General features: G+C 42.7%; 1 protein-coding gene across 1 annotated transcript in view; it reads right to left on the bottom strand.

The window, feature by feature from the left end:
* Positions 1 to 16,164, bottom strand: part of LOC129384053 (uncharacterized) — a 50,187-nt gene that overhangs the window by 11,959 nt on the left and 22,064 nt on the right. Inside the window, exon 3 of the mRNA XM_055069136.2 lies at positions 8,301 to 8,519. Within this exon, the coding sequence (XP_054925111.1) occupies positions 8,301 to 8,519 (219 nt within the window). The remainder of the gene's footprint in view (positions 1 to 8,300; positions 8,520 to 16,164) is intronic.

Below are 16,164 nucleotides of genomic sequence, written 5' to 3'. Positions count from 1 at the left end.
GCAAAACTCTTTATTGGGCGAAACTGCACCCAGAAACACTGGCTACCCTCAAAGCACAACAATAGTGACGAGCACAGTCAGTGAACACCGAAATCTCATCTGTGGGTCAAGTGCATTGGCTTTTATACATGACTGGTCAAAGGATCCAGCATAATCACTGGTGCCTGTGTGCGATCCAGAAAGTACTACACAATGCACATATAATCAGATTACACAACGTTTGGCACCAACAAACAATGGATAGAACTACCGATAACATTTGGGAAACTTCCAATACAAGCAGGCATGTCCTGCGCCGAGCGATAACTTATAACATTTGTTAGCTGGTGAAAAGCGGTCATCAGGGAAAGATAAAGTAGACATGTCAGTACGTTCAAAAACATTTTTGGCCATGTCCATGAGAGACCAGGCTAGCTGGTAATCCATGATGATGCGCACAGCGTGACAGCAGACAAAGGATGGAAAGGCAAGATGGGGACAAAGTGACAACTTTCAACAATGGGTTGGACTTCCGAATTGGAAGTCCACCCTTGTCTCTATTGTGCCTTTCCTTCTTTTGTCTGCTGTCATGTGCACATCATCTGCTTTGACATAGTTTTGTCTACTTAAAGTAATTAATACTGTGTAGATGCGGTTCTGCAAAAACTTGACGGAGAATATACAAGCAGTAGCTCACTTAGGTGGTAATCAGTGCCAATGCAGCTGGTTACCGATACATTACATATGAATGGTTAGAGTAGAACAAAAGTGAAGGGCACAAGAATTGGTTTCTAGAAAGGCCAAATGAAAAAAAAAAATGTACAGGAGAAACCTGAACAGTTTTCAGTCAGTTAACATTACAAGTACCGAAACGATCGCAAGTCAGCAGTTTTTTTCAGAATTGCAGTAAAATCAGCGATTGGTTTGCTGGGTACCTGGGTTGGATACCAAGTCGACTTTATCTTTTTTTTTTTTCTTTTTTTTTTGTGTCTGCAGCAGTTCGCCCGACATCTAAGACAAGATGACAGTAAGCAGTACGCCCTCACTTCTGGACAGCCACATGGGACCGTTGAGTCAGATTCAGGTACATTTATTGTGCCGTTCTTACATGCATAACATGTAAAAACATAAGAATAAGCATAGTGTTACAATAAACACTCGTAACTCATGACCCAATGGTGTAATAAGTGACGGTGGAATGAGTGGCCGTGAGGACGTGCTGCTTGTTCTCATTTGCCATTATCAGATCTAAGTGGTGAAAAGGTTTTCGCCATATTAGAAGAGCTGCCACAAAAAAGAAGAAAAACAGGCTGATAAAACAACAGTGAGACAAGGAATTGAACCTGGGTCTGCAACATAGCAATAAATGATAGTGCTACGCCACCGCTGCTTTTTTTTTTTCCTTGCATGGTTATTGTTCCATAATATATAATATGTGCAAGAAACGTACTAGCACTACAGCGAACACATCTCATATTGAACGCCTAGAAAGGTCCTATAAACCACACTACACACCATGCGCCACAGAAAAACTAGTAGTAGTCTTGAACTTAAAAATGCTGGAACTTGCCAAATTTCTTTGCCAGTTGACCTACGTATAACTGCCTGAAAACTGTTGGGGTTTTTGTCGTATTTTTGTATTTTTGTTGATTTGGGCATTTCTAAGGCGGATTCTTGTACCCTTTACGTACATTCTGCTCTAAACACCTACAGCCAACTGTAAACGCCTCTTTTGTTATACAGGTGTCACAGGCGCACTCTTTTGATCGCGATCAAACCCGATCTGGATCTAATTTCTCAGTTGTGATTGGCTCCTTTGCACAAAATGCGCGAGATAGCCAATCGTAGTCGAGAATTTCGATCCGGATCAGTCCCAATCGCGAACGGAAGTGTACATGTGACAGCGGTATTAGAAAGGCGAGCCTTCTGCAGCGTTAGCACTGGTTGTCGTGCAAGTGTGCTACGTCTTTTAATATCTGACGCTTGTTTGCGCAACCGCTTGTTTGCACACATTCAACGACGGCAAGGTATGCGTGTATGATAAGCGGCTCTCCAAGTATTCCAACCACTGCACTCTGAAGGCATCGCGAAGCTTCGTGGAAGAGCTTTGTCTATGTTCGCCCGGTGACTCGCGCAATACTAGGGAACGTCAAAAATATGTTGTCACCAGCTGAATATCTCAAATCACTTTATCTAATGAATTCTAGAATGAAACTCGCGCGTCGCCCACATCACGGTTGGCAAGCAAACCATGGGCAAACGGCAAACCACAGAATTGTACAGGAGAAACCTGAACAGTTTTCAGTCAGTTAACATTACAAGTACCGAAACGATCGCAAGTCAGCAGTTTTTTTCAGAATTGCAGTAAAATCAGCGATTGGTTTGCAAGCACGTGCTTGTGCTTTTGCGCTCTCTCAAGCCATCTCATCGGTAGCATGTCTCGCCATGTTTCGTTTCGATGGTTTCGCCATATGCGGTTTCGCTCTCTCGTGATGCACTGACGTTAGGCTGTTGACAATACTGCAAGTGTGGTTTCGGTTTCGTATCTGACGTCGCAATTTTCACTTATTTTCTTGAAAAAACAAAACAAAAACAAGACGTGTTCTTTAGTATTAGGTGAATATAATAGGTAAACCTCCACAAATAATCTAGGATTGCTTGCGATGTGCAATTAACTCATTCTTTTTTTGTCTGCAGATTTTCTCTCTTAGTCTGCACGACAAAAATAGGTCGCTTCCGAACTGTTCCAAACGATTTGATGCGAAAGTGTCAAATCTGGCTCACTGAGCGAAAAAGCCTTGCTTCTGTGTATGTAACAGTGAAATGGCACGTAAGCTCTCGATGCCATTGGTTGCGACGCCACGCATGGAGACGCCACGTTACGAGCGCGGCATGTCTTCCTCAACGCGCCAGTGTACTCATAGAGTTTCTCACTATAAGGTAGTGAGAAACTATGAGTGTACTAGCACGACGGCGCCTGCATCGCCGCGCGCGCCGATCCAGGCAACCGTGAGGCAAGCAGCGAGAGTGAAGCAAAAAACACTGAAATTTGCGGCGGCGCTGCCATCGTCTTCTCAAGCTCCGGCCAATCCGGTGGCTTGGCGGCCCGGCAGAACCGCACATACCCATATCTGTGCCCATATGCGCATGCCAGCGGCGGCGCCGGGCTGTCGTCTGCTCAACACGCCGTCGTGCTTGCGTTTTTTTTTTCATCACTTTCTTTCTAACTGACATTTTTTACCTAGTATGTGCGAAAAAAAGGATCTTGTCAAACGATGCCGTCTGCACGATGTATACGGACGCAGCGGCTAGTGCATGTCTATAAATAGTTTTCATATGTCACCTCACAGACGTCGCTTTCACTGTGCTAGTACCCAAACATGGCGGCCACGATGACGTCAATGCATTGTATCATCACGCACATATTGTTTTCATTATTGATGGTGACTGTTTTCCACAGGTTTATCAATGTTATCACTTTGTCGTTCGACATAAGATGGGCCCATTGTGTCGTCATGCTGTCAAGTTTCTCGATTGCACCCCTTCACGACCTGTTAGTACCTGAAGATGGCGGCCGCGATGACGTTTGTGCAAACTATCTATATTGTCTGGTAACTCTGCAACTCGGCGGTGTGTTCGAAGGATGAGAGGATGAGCACATCTAGCACTCCTCGATGAAAGAACTACTGTTGTGTCGTGGGTTGCAACACCGTATACAGTAGATTGAAAGGTCAGGCCAAGCTCTTGCTCTTCAGAGTCCCTAAAAATGAAGAAGGGTGCCGGGTGTGGGAGTGCAATCTTCACCGCAACAATAGACCCTTTGGAAGCCACCGACTCCATTCGTGAGTTGCACTTTGAGGCAAAGTATGTACATACTGAGGCATTATGTACATATCACTGAAGGTCAGGAAGTATCTACACAGTGTGGAAAGCCTGCACTTCGATCTAATGCGGCACCCGCAATCTTGCTGTATATTCCGGAGTATCTCTACAAGCAGCCTACACGTGAGCGGCACACGTGAAATAGAACGGCTTTACAAGCAACAGATGAAGGCCGGTCATCAAGAGAGAGCGCGTCCTTGCTATCAGTTGAACCATCATTGACATTGGAGGCATGTGAAAATGGAAACCTGCGTAAGCTGGAAGACATAGACAACCTATGATGTGCTTCCTAATTCAAACAAATATAAACAGTGTGTTCTGCTTTATTCACCCAGGCATACCTGCAAAACCAACTACATCACAGGCGTATGATGCATAAAAATAGGGAAATAATAGCTATTCCATATTTTCGAAACACAATTAACCTACAAAAAAAGAAAGAAATGTGCTGCACGTATCGAATAATGTGGCCCACATTCTCCCTAAATGTCAAATTGCTGCCGTTATTAGGGCTTTGAGGAAATTTTGTTAGCGTTCAATGTATCACCTTGAGGGAATTCGAAGGCAGAAAACAAAGGTTTACCAATTTTTATTTAACACCTAATCAAGCCACACAGTTCATTTATTCCGGTACCTCATCCCATTTCTGTACATGACCCCCATTTCTTCACAATATGAGCTCTGAATTTTGTTCTCTCACGACACAGTTAAAACACGCACATCAGGTTCAAAAAGGAAAGCAAACTACAAATGCAATTCATCTGATGGATTGGCTCCAGCCTCAGCTCCAGCTCTAGCTTTTCCAGGCACGGTCACACTCGAACGCAACTGCAACGCTGCGTTCGAGTGCGGCCGTGCTTCTGTTCAGCACACTCCGATGCTGCCGGCCATTGCCTCCGCAGCGTGCGACCGTGGCGTTCAGGAGAAAGCGACGGTAGCGTCATCTGGATTTTCAATAAGAAATGCTTCAGTGCGGAGCTGTCATTGGACCCACTCCCCCAATCTAGCACACTCTTGTAGAGTGAACTAGATAGCCACGGTGTTGCGTGAAGGAAGAGGCCATGTCCTTGACGCCACGTCACCCTCGTTCTTGGAAGCCCAAGTTTACCCCGCGTTCTTCGTCCGCGTAAGCTTTCCACTACGTTTTAATGCGCAGTTGTCAGATGGGAAGAGGACTTGGCAGCCGGAGGTGCCACGTCCCAGACCTTACACCCAGCATCATTTGGTACATTGACCCCAGCGCTCCCCCTCAACCTGGGTTGACTTGGCGGGGGGCTTTGTTTTGAGCCAACAGTCCTTCCCGAACAAGGGGGCTGCTGTGGTGCAGCACAACTGAGCTACTGCACTCAACACACGAACAGCCATGTCGGTATTATCGAACATGAGCCTGACATACCCTCAGATAGCCTTAACACAAAAGAGGTCAAGGCATACAACCATGGAGACCACTAAAACCATCCGTGGAGCAGCGTAACCGCACGAGGGTGAGCCATGACTGGTGCCGGCTTTGGGTTCCAGTCAGCCAAACAATACCCCATGAATCGACTGGCACGCACGGCCAAGTCGAACAACCTTAGGAGCATGCATCATAACCTAAAGAAGAACTTTCGACCTGACTCACCAAATCGCGGCAGGGTGAGCCCACACTTCGAGAAACTTCTTGTCGGCCAGGTGGTGCCGCTCCCTAGTTAGATGGAACCAGACCTTCTGCTTTCGCAAGCACACTTTCAAGGCCTGGTGTGCTTACGAAACTTGGTATGAGCACTCGACAAGAAGAAGCGCGAACTGGTTGATCGCCTGCTTAGGCAAAGGGTGCAAAAAGCAAACAGTCTGATATAGAACACCTGGAAGACTAAAAAAGACTAGCAATCTGCTGGAGAAGAAACACTGCGTAAAGATACGAACCGAGCCCTCACGACTGCCACAAAAAAAGGCACACTCTACGAGCCGGGATGGCCGTGAAGGGCCTGTAACTCACCAGCAGGCACCCTCACGCCAGGCGGTACATGAATGTAGCTCGCCTGGCGTCAAGAAAACTGGCCGTAATGAGCTTCCAGCTTGGGCTGTGGATGGATAGATCGTACCTTTGGCAATATGGGGAAAGACCTGGGGGGAGAATATCAACTAGTTCTTGGATTGGAGTTGAAACTACATCGATGCCGGGGTGAACCTTGCAGAGGCATACCAGAGAGTTGGCACCCGCTGCATAAATGGTGGATGGGGAAGTTGAGCGGGGCACACAGTGGGAAAATGTGCTTTGCGAAGACAAATGGAGTCAGGTACTAAGAAAAAAGGAAGTAAAGCTTTGAATCAGGAACATATCCGAGTTCAGAGCGACCTAGGTCCACTTGACGTGTAGTGCAATAGCCACGATGCCCAGGTCGGGAATTCTGAGTCCTCCCTTATTCTTGGACACCTTAAGCACCTGCCGAGCTACTCAACCAGTTGCCCCTTTCCAGAGGAAATGAAAGAGGACCCTTTCCAAGATAAGCTTGGTTCGGGTTGGAACGGGAGACACACACGCCACATACGTGAACAAAGAATTGTCGCGCAAGCTGGCAGTGGACGTGACAACGCGCTGAATTTCTGAATCCTGGCTTCAAACTTCTCCTTAGCTTGCCACTTCAGGAGACAGACCATCTGGATCGAATAGGAAACTTAAAATGCAACACTGTGTTTTCACGGGTAGACCATGAACGGAAGACTGGACGGAGTGGAGTTCAAGTACATGGCTGCACTTTTTGACCTATTCAACCTTGCACCACTTAACCTGCAGTAACTGTCCATGACATCCAAGACGGTGCAAGCAGATGTCTCATCCGGGATGACAGTAGACAAGTCGTCTGCGTAAGCGGAGTGCAACCGGAGGGGAACCTGGTGGGAGTAGGAACCTGCTAATTCTACTGTCACAGGACAACCTCTGCAGAAGCGGTTCAAAAGCGAGCACATATAAAGCAGGAGAGAGAGGATCCTCCTGCCATACACCACACCCCACAGTGAAAGCGTCAAACATTGGTTTGGCAAAAAGATTTTCGAACCACACATACAGAGGCCTTCCATGTGACACAAAGAATTGACTGAATTAATTGAATTTCTCAAGCTAAAGTACATGAAAAAATCATAAACTACGATTTACACACAACCTAGAAATTTCTTTCATTTATATGGTCACGTTATGACTGATATGGTAAAAAAAAAGGCAACAAAAATAGCATATAAAATGATTATAAAGGCTGCTCAGTACTGTGCGAATTTTGCGTTATTGTGGAAGCTATACAGCAACCCCAATAACCGTAGTATTTCGCCTTTTAAGAACCTTTGCATATATTCAGTAAACCTCCGAGAAAGATGGTGCTGTCATCAATTCACGCTAACAATGTCACACCAGTAGCCTTGCACAGCACCTTGTTCACCAGTCAGCATATCTGAATATCTCAGCAACTGATTCCGGCCAGAGGCAATGCATACTTTTCAATACCACATATAAGGGCCACTTGTATCAACATATGACATTGCCAAACATCACCAATGGTTTCTAAAGAGTTCCACTTTAGTCACTGCCAAAGTGTATAAAATCCAACCAGTGTTATAGGGTTTGCTTAAGCCTAACCGTAACTCTGATACTGGACATCATAAGCCTGAAAACAAACTGTGCTTAGCATAAGCATTGCAGCTTGTGAACAGCTTGAGAACATTACAGCTGCGAGAATGGTTTAGTCTGTACTAACACAGCATGCAAACATGGTAATCTTGCTGCCTTAATAAATTAGGAGTTATTACTAAAACAAGGCAGCACAATTTACATTAAATGTCAGGTGTACCATTGCAGAAAGGGCAGGTAATTTGAAGCATGTACTACTGTGCCCTTGTCTGAATTTTGTTTGTTTTCTTTGCTAAGATTCTTATCTTATGTGTCATTTTTTAAAAATTATTTGCACAGTTGTGAACACATTTTTGGCAAATAAGAATTCAGGGCAAGCCAAAGCTTTATTACGCTCGCACAGACATGAAGTAAAACCGAGGCACGTTCAAGGTAATTCTCACAGACAGTGGTGACAGACTTTCATTTAGGTAATAGTACAAGAAAAACTATAGGTGAGGAAGCTGGAAAAAGCGATTATTTAGTCTATGTACAAAAAAAAAAGAAAAAAGAACAGGCATGCCTCTGACCTTTTAAGACCTCTTTCCTGTGTGACAAGACATGTGGTACGAGAGACTGGACTTGGACAAAAAGGATGCGCTGCAGTGCATGCAGGGAAAGGGACGCTTTCCTCTGTGACATTGTACATGTTTCTTTAAGCAGCAATTCCGAGAGAATGCGTCCGGACATAGAGGGCATTGGTAGGAGCGCTCGCCTGCATGGCTGCGGACGTGCCGTTTGAAGTGGGAAATGTCGGCGAATCTGCTTGAGCATTGCTGGCACCGGAAGGGGCGCTCACCCGTGTGGATGCGTACATGCACTTGCAGGTGGTATTCCCGAGTGAATGCGCTTGGGCAGAGGTGGCACTTGAAGGGGCGCTCTCCTGTGTGTTTGCGCAGGTGTTGCTTCATGCGCGACATGTATTCAGTCACGTAGGGGCACAGCTGGCAGGAATACCGCCCGCCACGCACGGACGCAGGCGACTGGTACTGCTCCTGGGCTCCCAAAGGCAACAAACCTGCAAATTCAGAACCAGCAGATGAAGGCGACACAAACAATGTTCACCACACTTGACAAAACTAGAGTGCTACACTTGGCAATTGAAATTAGTTAAGGCACTTATAGGAAAATGCACGAAAACCTTGGACTACCCAATCCACATAATACTGTTGTGGCAACAGTGCAGTGATGCAATAGATATCTCACACAATCTCCTACCTCTGTAATATATATTACTACCTGAATATGCACAGACTCCCTCTATCAATACATAGTCAGATCTGGCATGCAATTTTGATATGTTATGCTTAAATAGTCATACTACTTTGCTTACGTATAACACTACATTACACATATATTAAACTGAGCATTATAGTCAGATACAACTTAAGTCTGCAATGATGCCCGGCCCATGCCATTATAACCGCCAGACACTGTTCCTCCACGAGGCTGCAAATATTTACTGTTACTGTCCCTGTTACTTAGATAAGGTGATAAGCACAAAAATAATATTATTAGTGCGTAATTTTATATGTTTTCACTCGTCTGTTTTAGTGGAACGGTGAAAGGCTAATCGTTTATCGAACTGAAATAAAATGCTTGCTTCGCTACAACTATTGACAAGTTTCACTTCAGTGGGCAGTAAAGTTTCAATAGTAAAACAGGCTCAGCAGTGAAATGAGCTGTACCGCAGACTTTTGAAGAGTGAAATACTCATACTCCATACACTTTGTCCATGTTTGTTGCACACCTCATCGCTTCTGCCAATGAAAAGACTCTTCAAGAACAGCAGATGCTCTGGAGGTATCAAGTACGACGCCATATTGAAAAGGTCGCATGACTACAATTTTGTTTGCTTCTGCGATCGGCTGGTGGAGTAACAGAACCCCGTGCGGTCTGCGTGCCTTGGTTGGTAACTGCTGTTTCTGAAGTTGTATCCTACTATAGATGCTTTTTCATGCAAAATATATACCATACAGCATAACAAGAGCATCAGTGATATTTGAACACATAATAAAGCATATGAAATGAAATATGAATAAAAGAAATTAACATGAAATAAAGAAAAGCAAACACACAAAAACAAACACTGCATTTATACAGCTTAGTAGAATGGCACCCCATTTGCTGGTGGTGGAGAATATAGCTGCATTTCTGCGCATTAAGCAAATGATTGTTTCTGTCCAATAACATTCTACGTAATTTTTCTATTGCTTCAGCAAAACCGATATGAAACTACAGAATACAGAAGGTAACTCATTCACATCTTTGCATTTTCGGAACTGACACTGCTACTAGCATGCACTAAACTATTCAACAAATGTATTATGACAGTCACAATTTCATGCTATACGTTACGTCAAGTGAACTATGTTCGCTGCTAGTACACTGCAGTATCCTTCTGGTATCTTAATCATTGCAGGTCAATCACTGCAATAATCATTTTTCTTTATAATTTCAGAACAATGACAGGGCAGCAAGCAAATTTACGATTACACTTGTTCCACACAAGAAAAGCATTGGTGGCAGTCGGTAAGCAATCATATCACTATCACAATGGTAAATCAAGAACATATCAAACTGCTGTCACGAAACATAGCTAACAAATGGATGCTTTCTGAGAAGAGCCTGGTGAGCTGGTTTCCTGGAAAAGCCCAAACAATGCAACTCCTTAGTCATCTTGTAGGAGGCGTGGACACATATCTGTAACATCACCGAGATCAATGTCAAAACCAGCACAAGTGCTAACAACACACCCATACAAAGTTTTTTTTCCTTTGCATCATAAACATATTTAAGTTGGGGGCATGGTACTACACTTCACAACTTATTATTTGGGCCGGGTGTCAATAATTTCAACCCAATTAATCTGTACTTTTTAAGTCGAAGCTTGTGATTTGTCAATACAGATACACTTTCAAGAAAAAAAACTTGCTATTTGAATTCACAGATGGCTTTAATACTATATGTGAATAACACTCTGCGCAAATGGACATATAAGCATGTCTAACTCTGTCAGCAAACCGCGATGTTTTTCTCACAAGTGATAGTTAAGCGTAGCCACACTCCTGTTGTACAAAAATGCATTTTTGCATACAAGGCAGTAAAGTTGCCTAGCATTACTCATTTCAACCCTTCAATTTACTTTGAATCCAAACTTTCTTGCAAGATTTTCCTTCATGCAAGTCCATGCTTGAGCCTTGCTGGAAATTTATAGCACAGGAACAAAAAACAAGGTGTCGGGACGAGTTCTCTTTCGCTTCTTGCCAGTGCCTTCAATGCAACCAGCTGTCGACTCTGTAAAAAAAAAAGTAAAAAAAAGGCAGTGTATGTTTTTGTTCTGCGTCACGCCTACCCCCTTGTTCAAGCACTGAAGGAAAGTAAGATGCCTCTGGTTAGACAGAATGCTGCACACACGTGTGTTAAGTCGCACAAAGCGGAATAGGCAAACAAAACATTTAGAGCGATTTCGTCACAAGTGCAGCACACATGTGCGGCCACAGTCGAAGCATGTTTCCTTTCTAGCTGTTGAGATAGTGTCAGTGCCAGCACTTGGCCAAGCTTGGTCATGTGAACTTAATTGAATAATCGTGACAAAAAAATGTATTGCAATTAAGCCTTTAATTGAATCAGAAGGCCAATCAATCAACCAATTGCCCAGCCTTACTTAGTATGATCTCATATTTATCACTAACCATTATTCATGTATTGATGTCAAGCCTACTTCATAAGATTGAAATACATACATACATACATACATACATACATACATTTTTTTTAATGCATGAGCGTTGCTGCTTTGAACCAAAATTTATACCTGACAATAGTCATAATCCCAATGGCTCCTTCTGCAAACACCTATGGTGTCACAATGCTCCTGCCAATAGTCATTCAGCAGCTCAAAATTTCATTGGCAAGTACTGATGAAGGCTCTTCTACAGTCCCTGAACATGACATCAATAAACCCATACATGACCCCTCTCTATAAGAAAAGTAGTCTCCAAAAGAACAAACTCCTGTCACAGAGCTTGCAGACTGGAGAGAAACTCTCAATGCCACTGTTGTTCAAATTATTTCTGTTATGTCCACTCTGCATTTTTAATATGTCAAAAATGTGCCAAAAGCTTGCATTTGTGAAAAAGACTACAGAACAAACTATACAGCTGATGCTAAAGCTCCCTGTACCAGTTGGAATGAACTTCTACAGCGTGTTGTGGTGTGGTGTTGTGGTGTGTTGGCATTGTGGTGTTGTCTCCGTTCCATCCTTGTTTGCTGGCACTAAATATGCTTTCAGTTTACCAACACGCCCAACAAATGGCAATGCTCTAGCCTTGGGATGACAAGTCTAGCAAGCTTGGTAGAAAAGATAAACAAATGCCTTCCCAGTGACTGCACTTTGCGAACTGCGATGTTTCTTCTAGAGGATAGACTGGGCCCTGATAATCAGCTGGATTGCAGGTGAAACCACTTTCAATCTGAGTCCAACATTTGAGATCGGTCACACATGTGCGTGGCCTCTTGTGTGGTTTACCCTCAATGCCAAGAATACACACGCCTGCACGTGTTAAGAACTGTCTTTCCTGACATAAGCATGGCAGCAGCATATATGCTGTGTTGGAAGGGTACTGGTGAAAAATTCTGCCCTGGTGTTTTTCTCATGTCTGATCTGCATCAGGTATTACCAGATAATTCAAGAAAGTAATCTACAATAACAGTGAAGCTAGGTTGACAGCCCTGTATACAGCTTCATGTTGCACAAAAAAAAATACTCGACATTGTTTAGGGTAGATAAAGTCACTGCAAACGAGACAATCGTAAGACAAAAATCAGAGAATTCAAAGACTGATGTCAGATACAGAAATGCCGGAGAGTCGATAGACACAGATCAGTAGACTTGGTAACACTGTGTATAAAATCATTGAAGTGCAAATTTTTAACACTTTATTCAGACGTATTATCCTCCATATATTGAGCTATTAAAATCATCAGGTTAAAGAGTGTTAGCGAGTCTAAACTGCTTGTCTAATTGTTTTTCTTAAACGAGGCATAGCAGCTAAATGAGAGACACTGAGCTTGCCTGAAGACCTTTTTTTTTTCCCCTTTGTGTTTATATCATGATCATAAGAAAAAGTTGCCTTCAAGTAGGTTATGTGCAATGCAAAAAAAAAAATCCACAAAGATATAGACTCAAAGAATTTGTTACACGTGTTTCATTCTAAATTTAATGTTGGAGAGTGATATAAAACACTCAAGAAATTGTTCTCATGCAATAAAATGTCCTCAAGAAATTATGCAGCAGATATAGGAGCTTAATCAAGTGTGAATGTGACTTCCTTGAAGATGACCCCAGATCATGGAGCACCATAACACCACCTTTACTCAGAATACTCAGGCACTTGTTTGGTAACCTGCCACAGAATACACATATCTCCCACCTAGGTCCTTGACTGGCTGCTACCTGGATGGTACTTAATGAATGAGGTGCTGTTAGTACACATGGGGGACCTAGTTGTATGACTGAAAGAGCACACTCACATGTAACCTACAGCTCCTGATTCACTAAAATGCACTAAACAATAGTACAGTTGATGTATGGCATAAAAAACATCTAAAAAGGCACATTTGTGGTGGCACTTCAAAGTTGTAAACAGAGGCGAAAATGAAACACATCAATTTTGTGATGATCACAACAATAAGAACCATTCATTCATGGCATCTCCAAAGAACAATATATGAAACATGTTTGCTGAAATAACGAAAACCATGTTGGCTTTTCAAACTGGGGGAAAGAAAAAGAAAAAAAAAAAAGATTGTAGGATGATTGGGCAGTACTACAGTAGTGACAATCAAAACCAGTAAGGCAAAAAGTGAAAACAAAAGCAGCTTAAAGAACAAAGTTCACAATTGTCACATAATATACAATACATGCCAGATAGCACTGTATTTTGTTAGATTCGGAACTGTCCAATCTTTGTACGGTAGCTGCAACCCCTTGGGTTGATCGCATTGCTGCATTGCTTTCTCTGAACACCATAAAATTCAATATTAACATGTGCAAAACCATGCATTGCTAACATGCCTGCACAATCATGTAACAATAATCGCAAGGCTAAATGATTCATAATAGAAGCACTATATCAGGCCACATTTGCCATAAATCACTCCAACTTCTCTCCCTTCAGAATAATTCTAAATAACCCCTATAATTTCAGGCAATGCCATAAAACCTAATTAAAGAAAATGCACGCGATTGTATGACTATTGCAAGTGGGAGCAAAACGCATCTTCAGTGTTTCTTGCACATGTGTTACTTTGGGCACATAAGTATCAAGCGTAGTGGCCCAATATATTCTGCTAAACCTGTATGAGAACAAAATGAGAGCCAACGTTTAAATAAGCAAAGCTTCTGTACATCACCACCTGACATTTGTTGCATGACATCCACTAGTAGAAGAATTTTGTTCCAAGAGGCAAGGGCAAGATTTCCTCTCAGGGACAATTATTTATTAATTTTTTTATTTATACAAATACCTGCAGTGCCCAAATTAGGCATTATCGTAGGGTGGGGTGACAATATGGGTAAGGTACAAAGTTAAGTGCAATCAAAAGAGGCATACGACAGGTGGTGGGTTTTCAAAAAAGAAACCCACGCTGTTGCACTGGCGTCAAAAAAAAAAAAAAAAAAAGAGTAACAGTGACGATACACTCTGAGCCCAGAAAAAAAAAAGTATAATTCAACAAAAGCTCATTATGGTATTTGGTCAGCTGTAAGATTATGCAAGACACTAAGCGAGTAATGTGTGATTGCATCAAGTGGGCGGGCACAGTGGTATACAAGGCGCAACTTGAGTTTGTGTTCACACTGCAACCCCGGGCAATGTGAATTGCTACTGACAGAACATACAAGGTATGCATATAGTACCTCAAGTCATGGCACAATAATGATGTTGTGTGATAAAGCAAATCTAATTCATTCATTCTGCTCCACAGGGAAAAAAAATGGGTTTACAAGAAAAGTTGGGCCAATACACAATGAAGAAAGGTCACTCTGTTGGGTTTGACTAAATTCAGGCTGTGAGCACATGCACTGGTGTCAAGTGTCACCACTAACAATGCATGGCCCATACATAGTGGTGACACAGGTGACACATACAAAGGTGACAGAGGGCTTGAGCTAAGTATAAGTACAATACACAAGACAAGTGATATGAGACGCCTTCTCTGCTCCTGCCATAGACATAGTGGCGCAGCATTGTTTTCATAAGTAGTAAGTAAAGATATGATTAAATAATACGTAAGTCGAACCCGGATATATTGAACCTGCATAAAATAATTATTGTGTGCATCAACCAGATGTAAAATCCCCTTAAAAATTTTTTATATTTTTATTTATTATCACTAAAATATTGGAAAACAAGAGAGGACGAAATTGAATGCGCAAAAGTGCATTATGTCAGTGTCATGTGCAACAAGCTTGCTTCTACTGCAAACAACAAACTTGCTCAAGTTGCCACACTTATTAGATTAACTCACATCTGGAGCAATGCATGTTTCTTTAAATATGTTCCGATATCAAGCTCATTAAATGACATAGATATGAAAACATTGCTCAAAGAGTGAATAATTCACATTGCGCAGAACCACTGACATTATCTGTCAACAACGCACAATCTAACTGTTACAATGTTGGCAAACAGTGAAAGAAAGGACTGTGGCAATGACACTCGCTGCAACTGCAGAGACTCCTGGTCTAGAGCCTGCAGCGAGAATAAGAGTCACATCATGTCAGGCAAGATGTTCCTGCTAGCTTCTGAAACTCTGGCTGTGGCTTCGGCTGTGGCCCCGGCTTTCATTTTCACTAAAGCTGTGCTTAGGTGTCCTTGGGTTTTCTTCAGGGCCAGGTTACAGTTATATGAATATAACCTGGCCCTCTACTTCAACAGAAAGAAATCTAACATATTCGTTTCTTTATTGCGATGATATTCATAGATGTAGCTCATAAGTGAAATCAGATGCAAGCTGGTAATAAAGATCTCACCCCAACTCATGATTACAACCTGGGTCCGTAATAGCTGTATCACAGAGAAATGTCGGATGCTTCAGGTGAAACACGTAAAACAGCATCGCACAAATACATGTGAGAGTCTCACGCTATGCTGGAGCTCTCATTTCAGTTTCTTTTTTTTTTTTTTTTTCAGCTCCTCGTTTCAGTTTCACTTGTTTCTCATGCTATGCGTACAAGATGGCAGGTTAATCGACAGCAGCAGAATATTCCTGGTGCAAAGCCGGGCCTTCAGTCTCAGCGATTAAACATCACTAGTGTGAAAATGTATAGAAAAAGTAAAGTGAACAGACTAGAAAGGAAATGTGGTCGGTTAAACTTTTTTACATGTGCAAGCCATCTGCTTCAGGCACACAGCATTCTCCAAATATTGAAGGCAAGTAAACACAATTAAGTCGAAGTGAGGGGAAAAAGACTGGAGGCTCCACAGCTGTGTCATCAAGTGCAATGCCTACAAACACCAGTCATACGAATGATTGAATGTTTACGGAAGCAATGCTTAAAACGTGGTATTCACTGCTCAGAATGCACAGGATCGGTGAATTCTGATTTCTGTTTGCTCTTTCTATAGCACTGTTAAAGTAAGTTCCACAACTGTTAT

The sequence above is a fragment of the Dermacentor andersoni genome, chromosome 9 (genome assembly GCF_023375885.2).
Source record: "Dermacentor andersoni chromosome 9, qqDerAnde1_hic_scaffold, whole genome shotgun sequence".
In the NCBI taxonomy this organism is placed as follows: domain Eukaryota; kingdom Metazoa; phylum Arthropoda; class Arachnida; order Ixodida; family Ixodidae; genus Dermacentor; species Dermacentor andersoni.
This window is presented reverse-complemented; position numbering and strand designations above follow the sequence as displayed.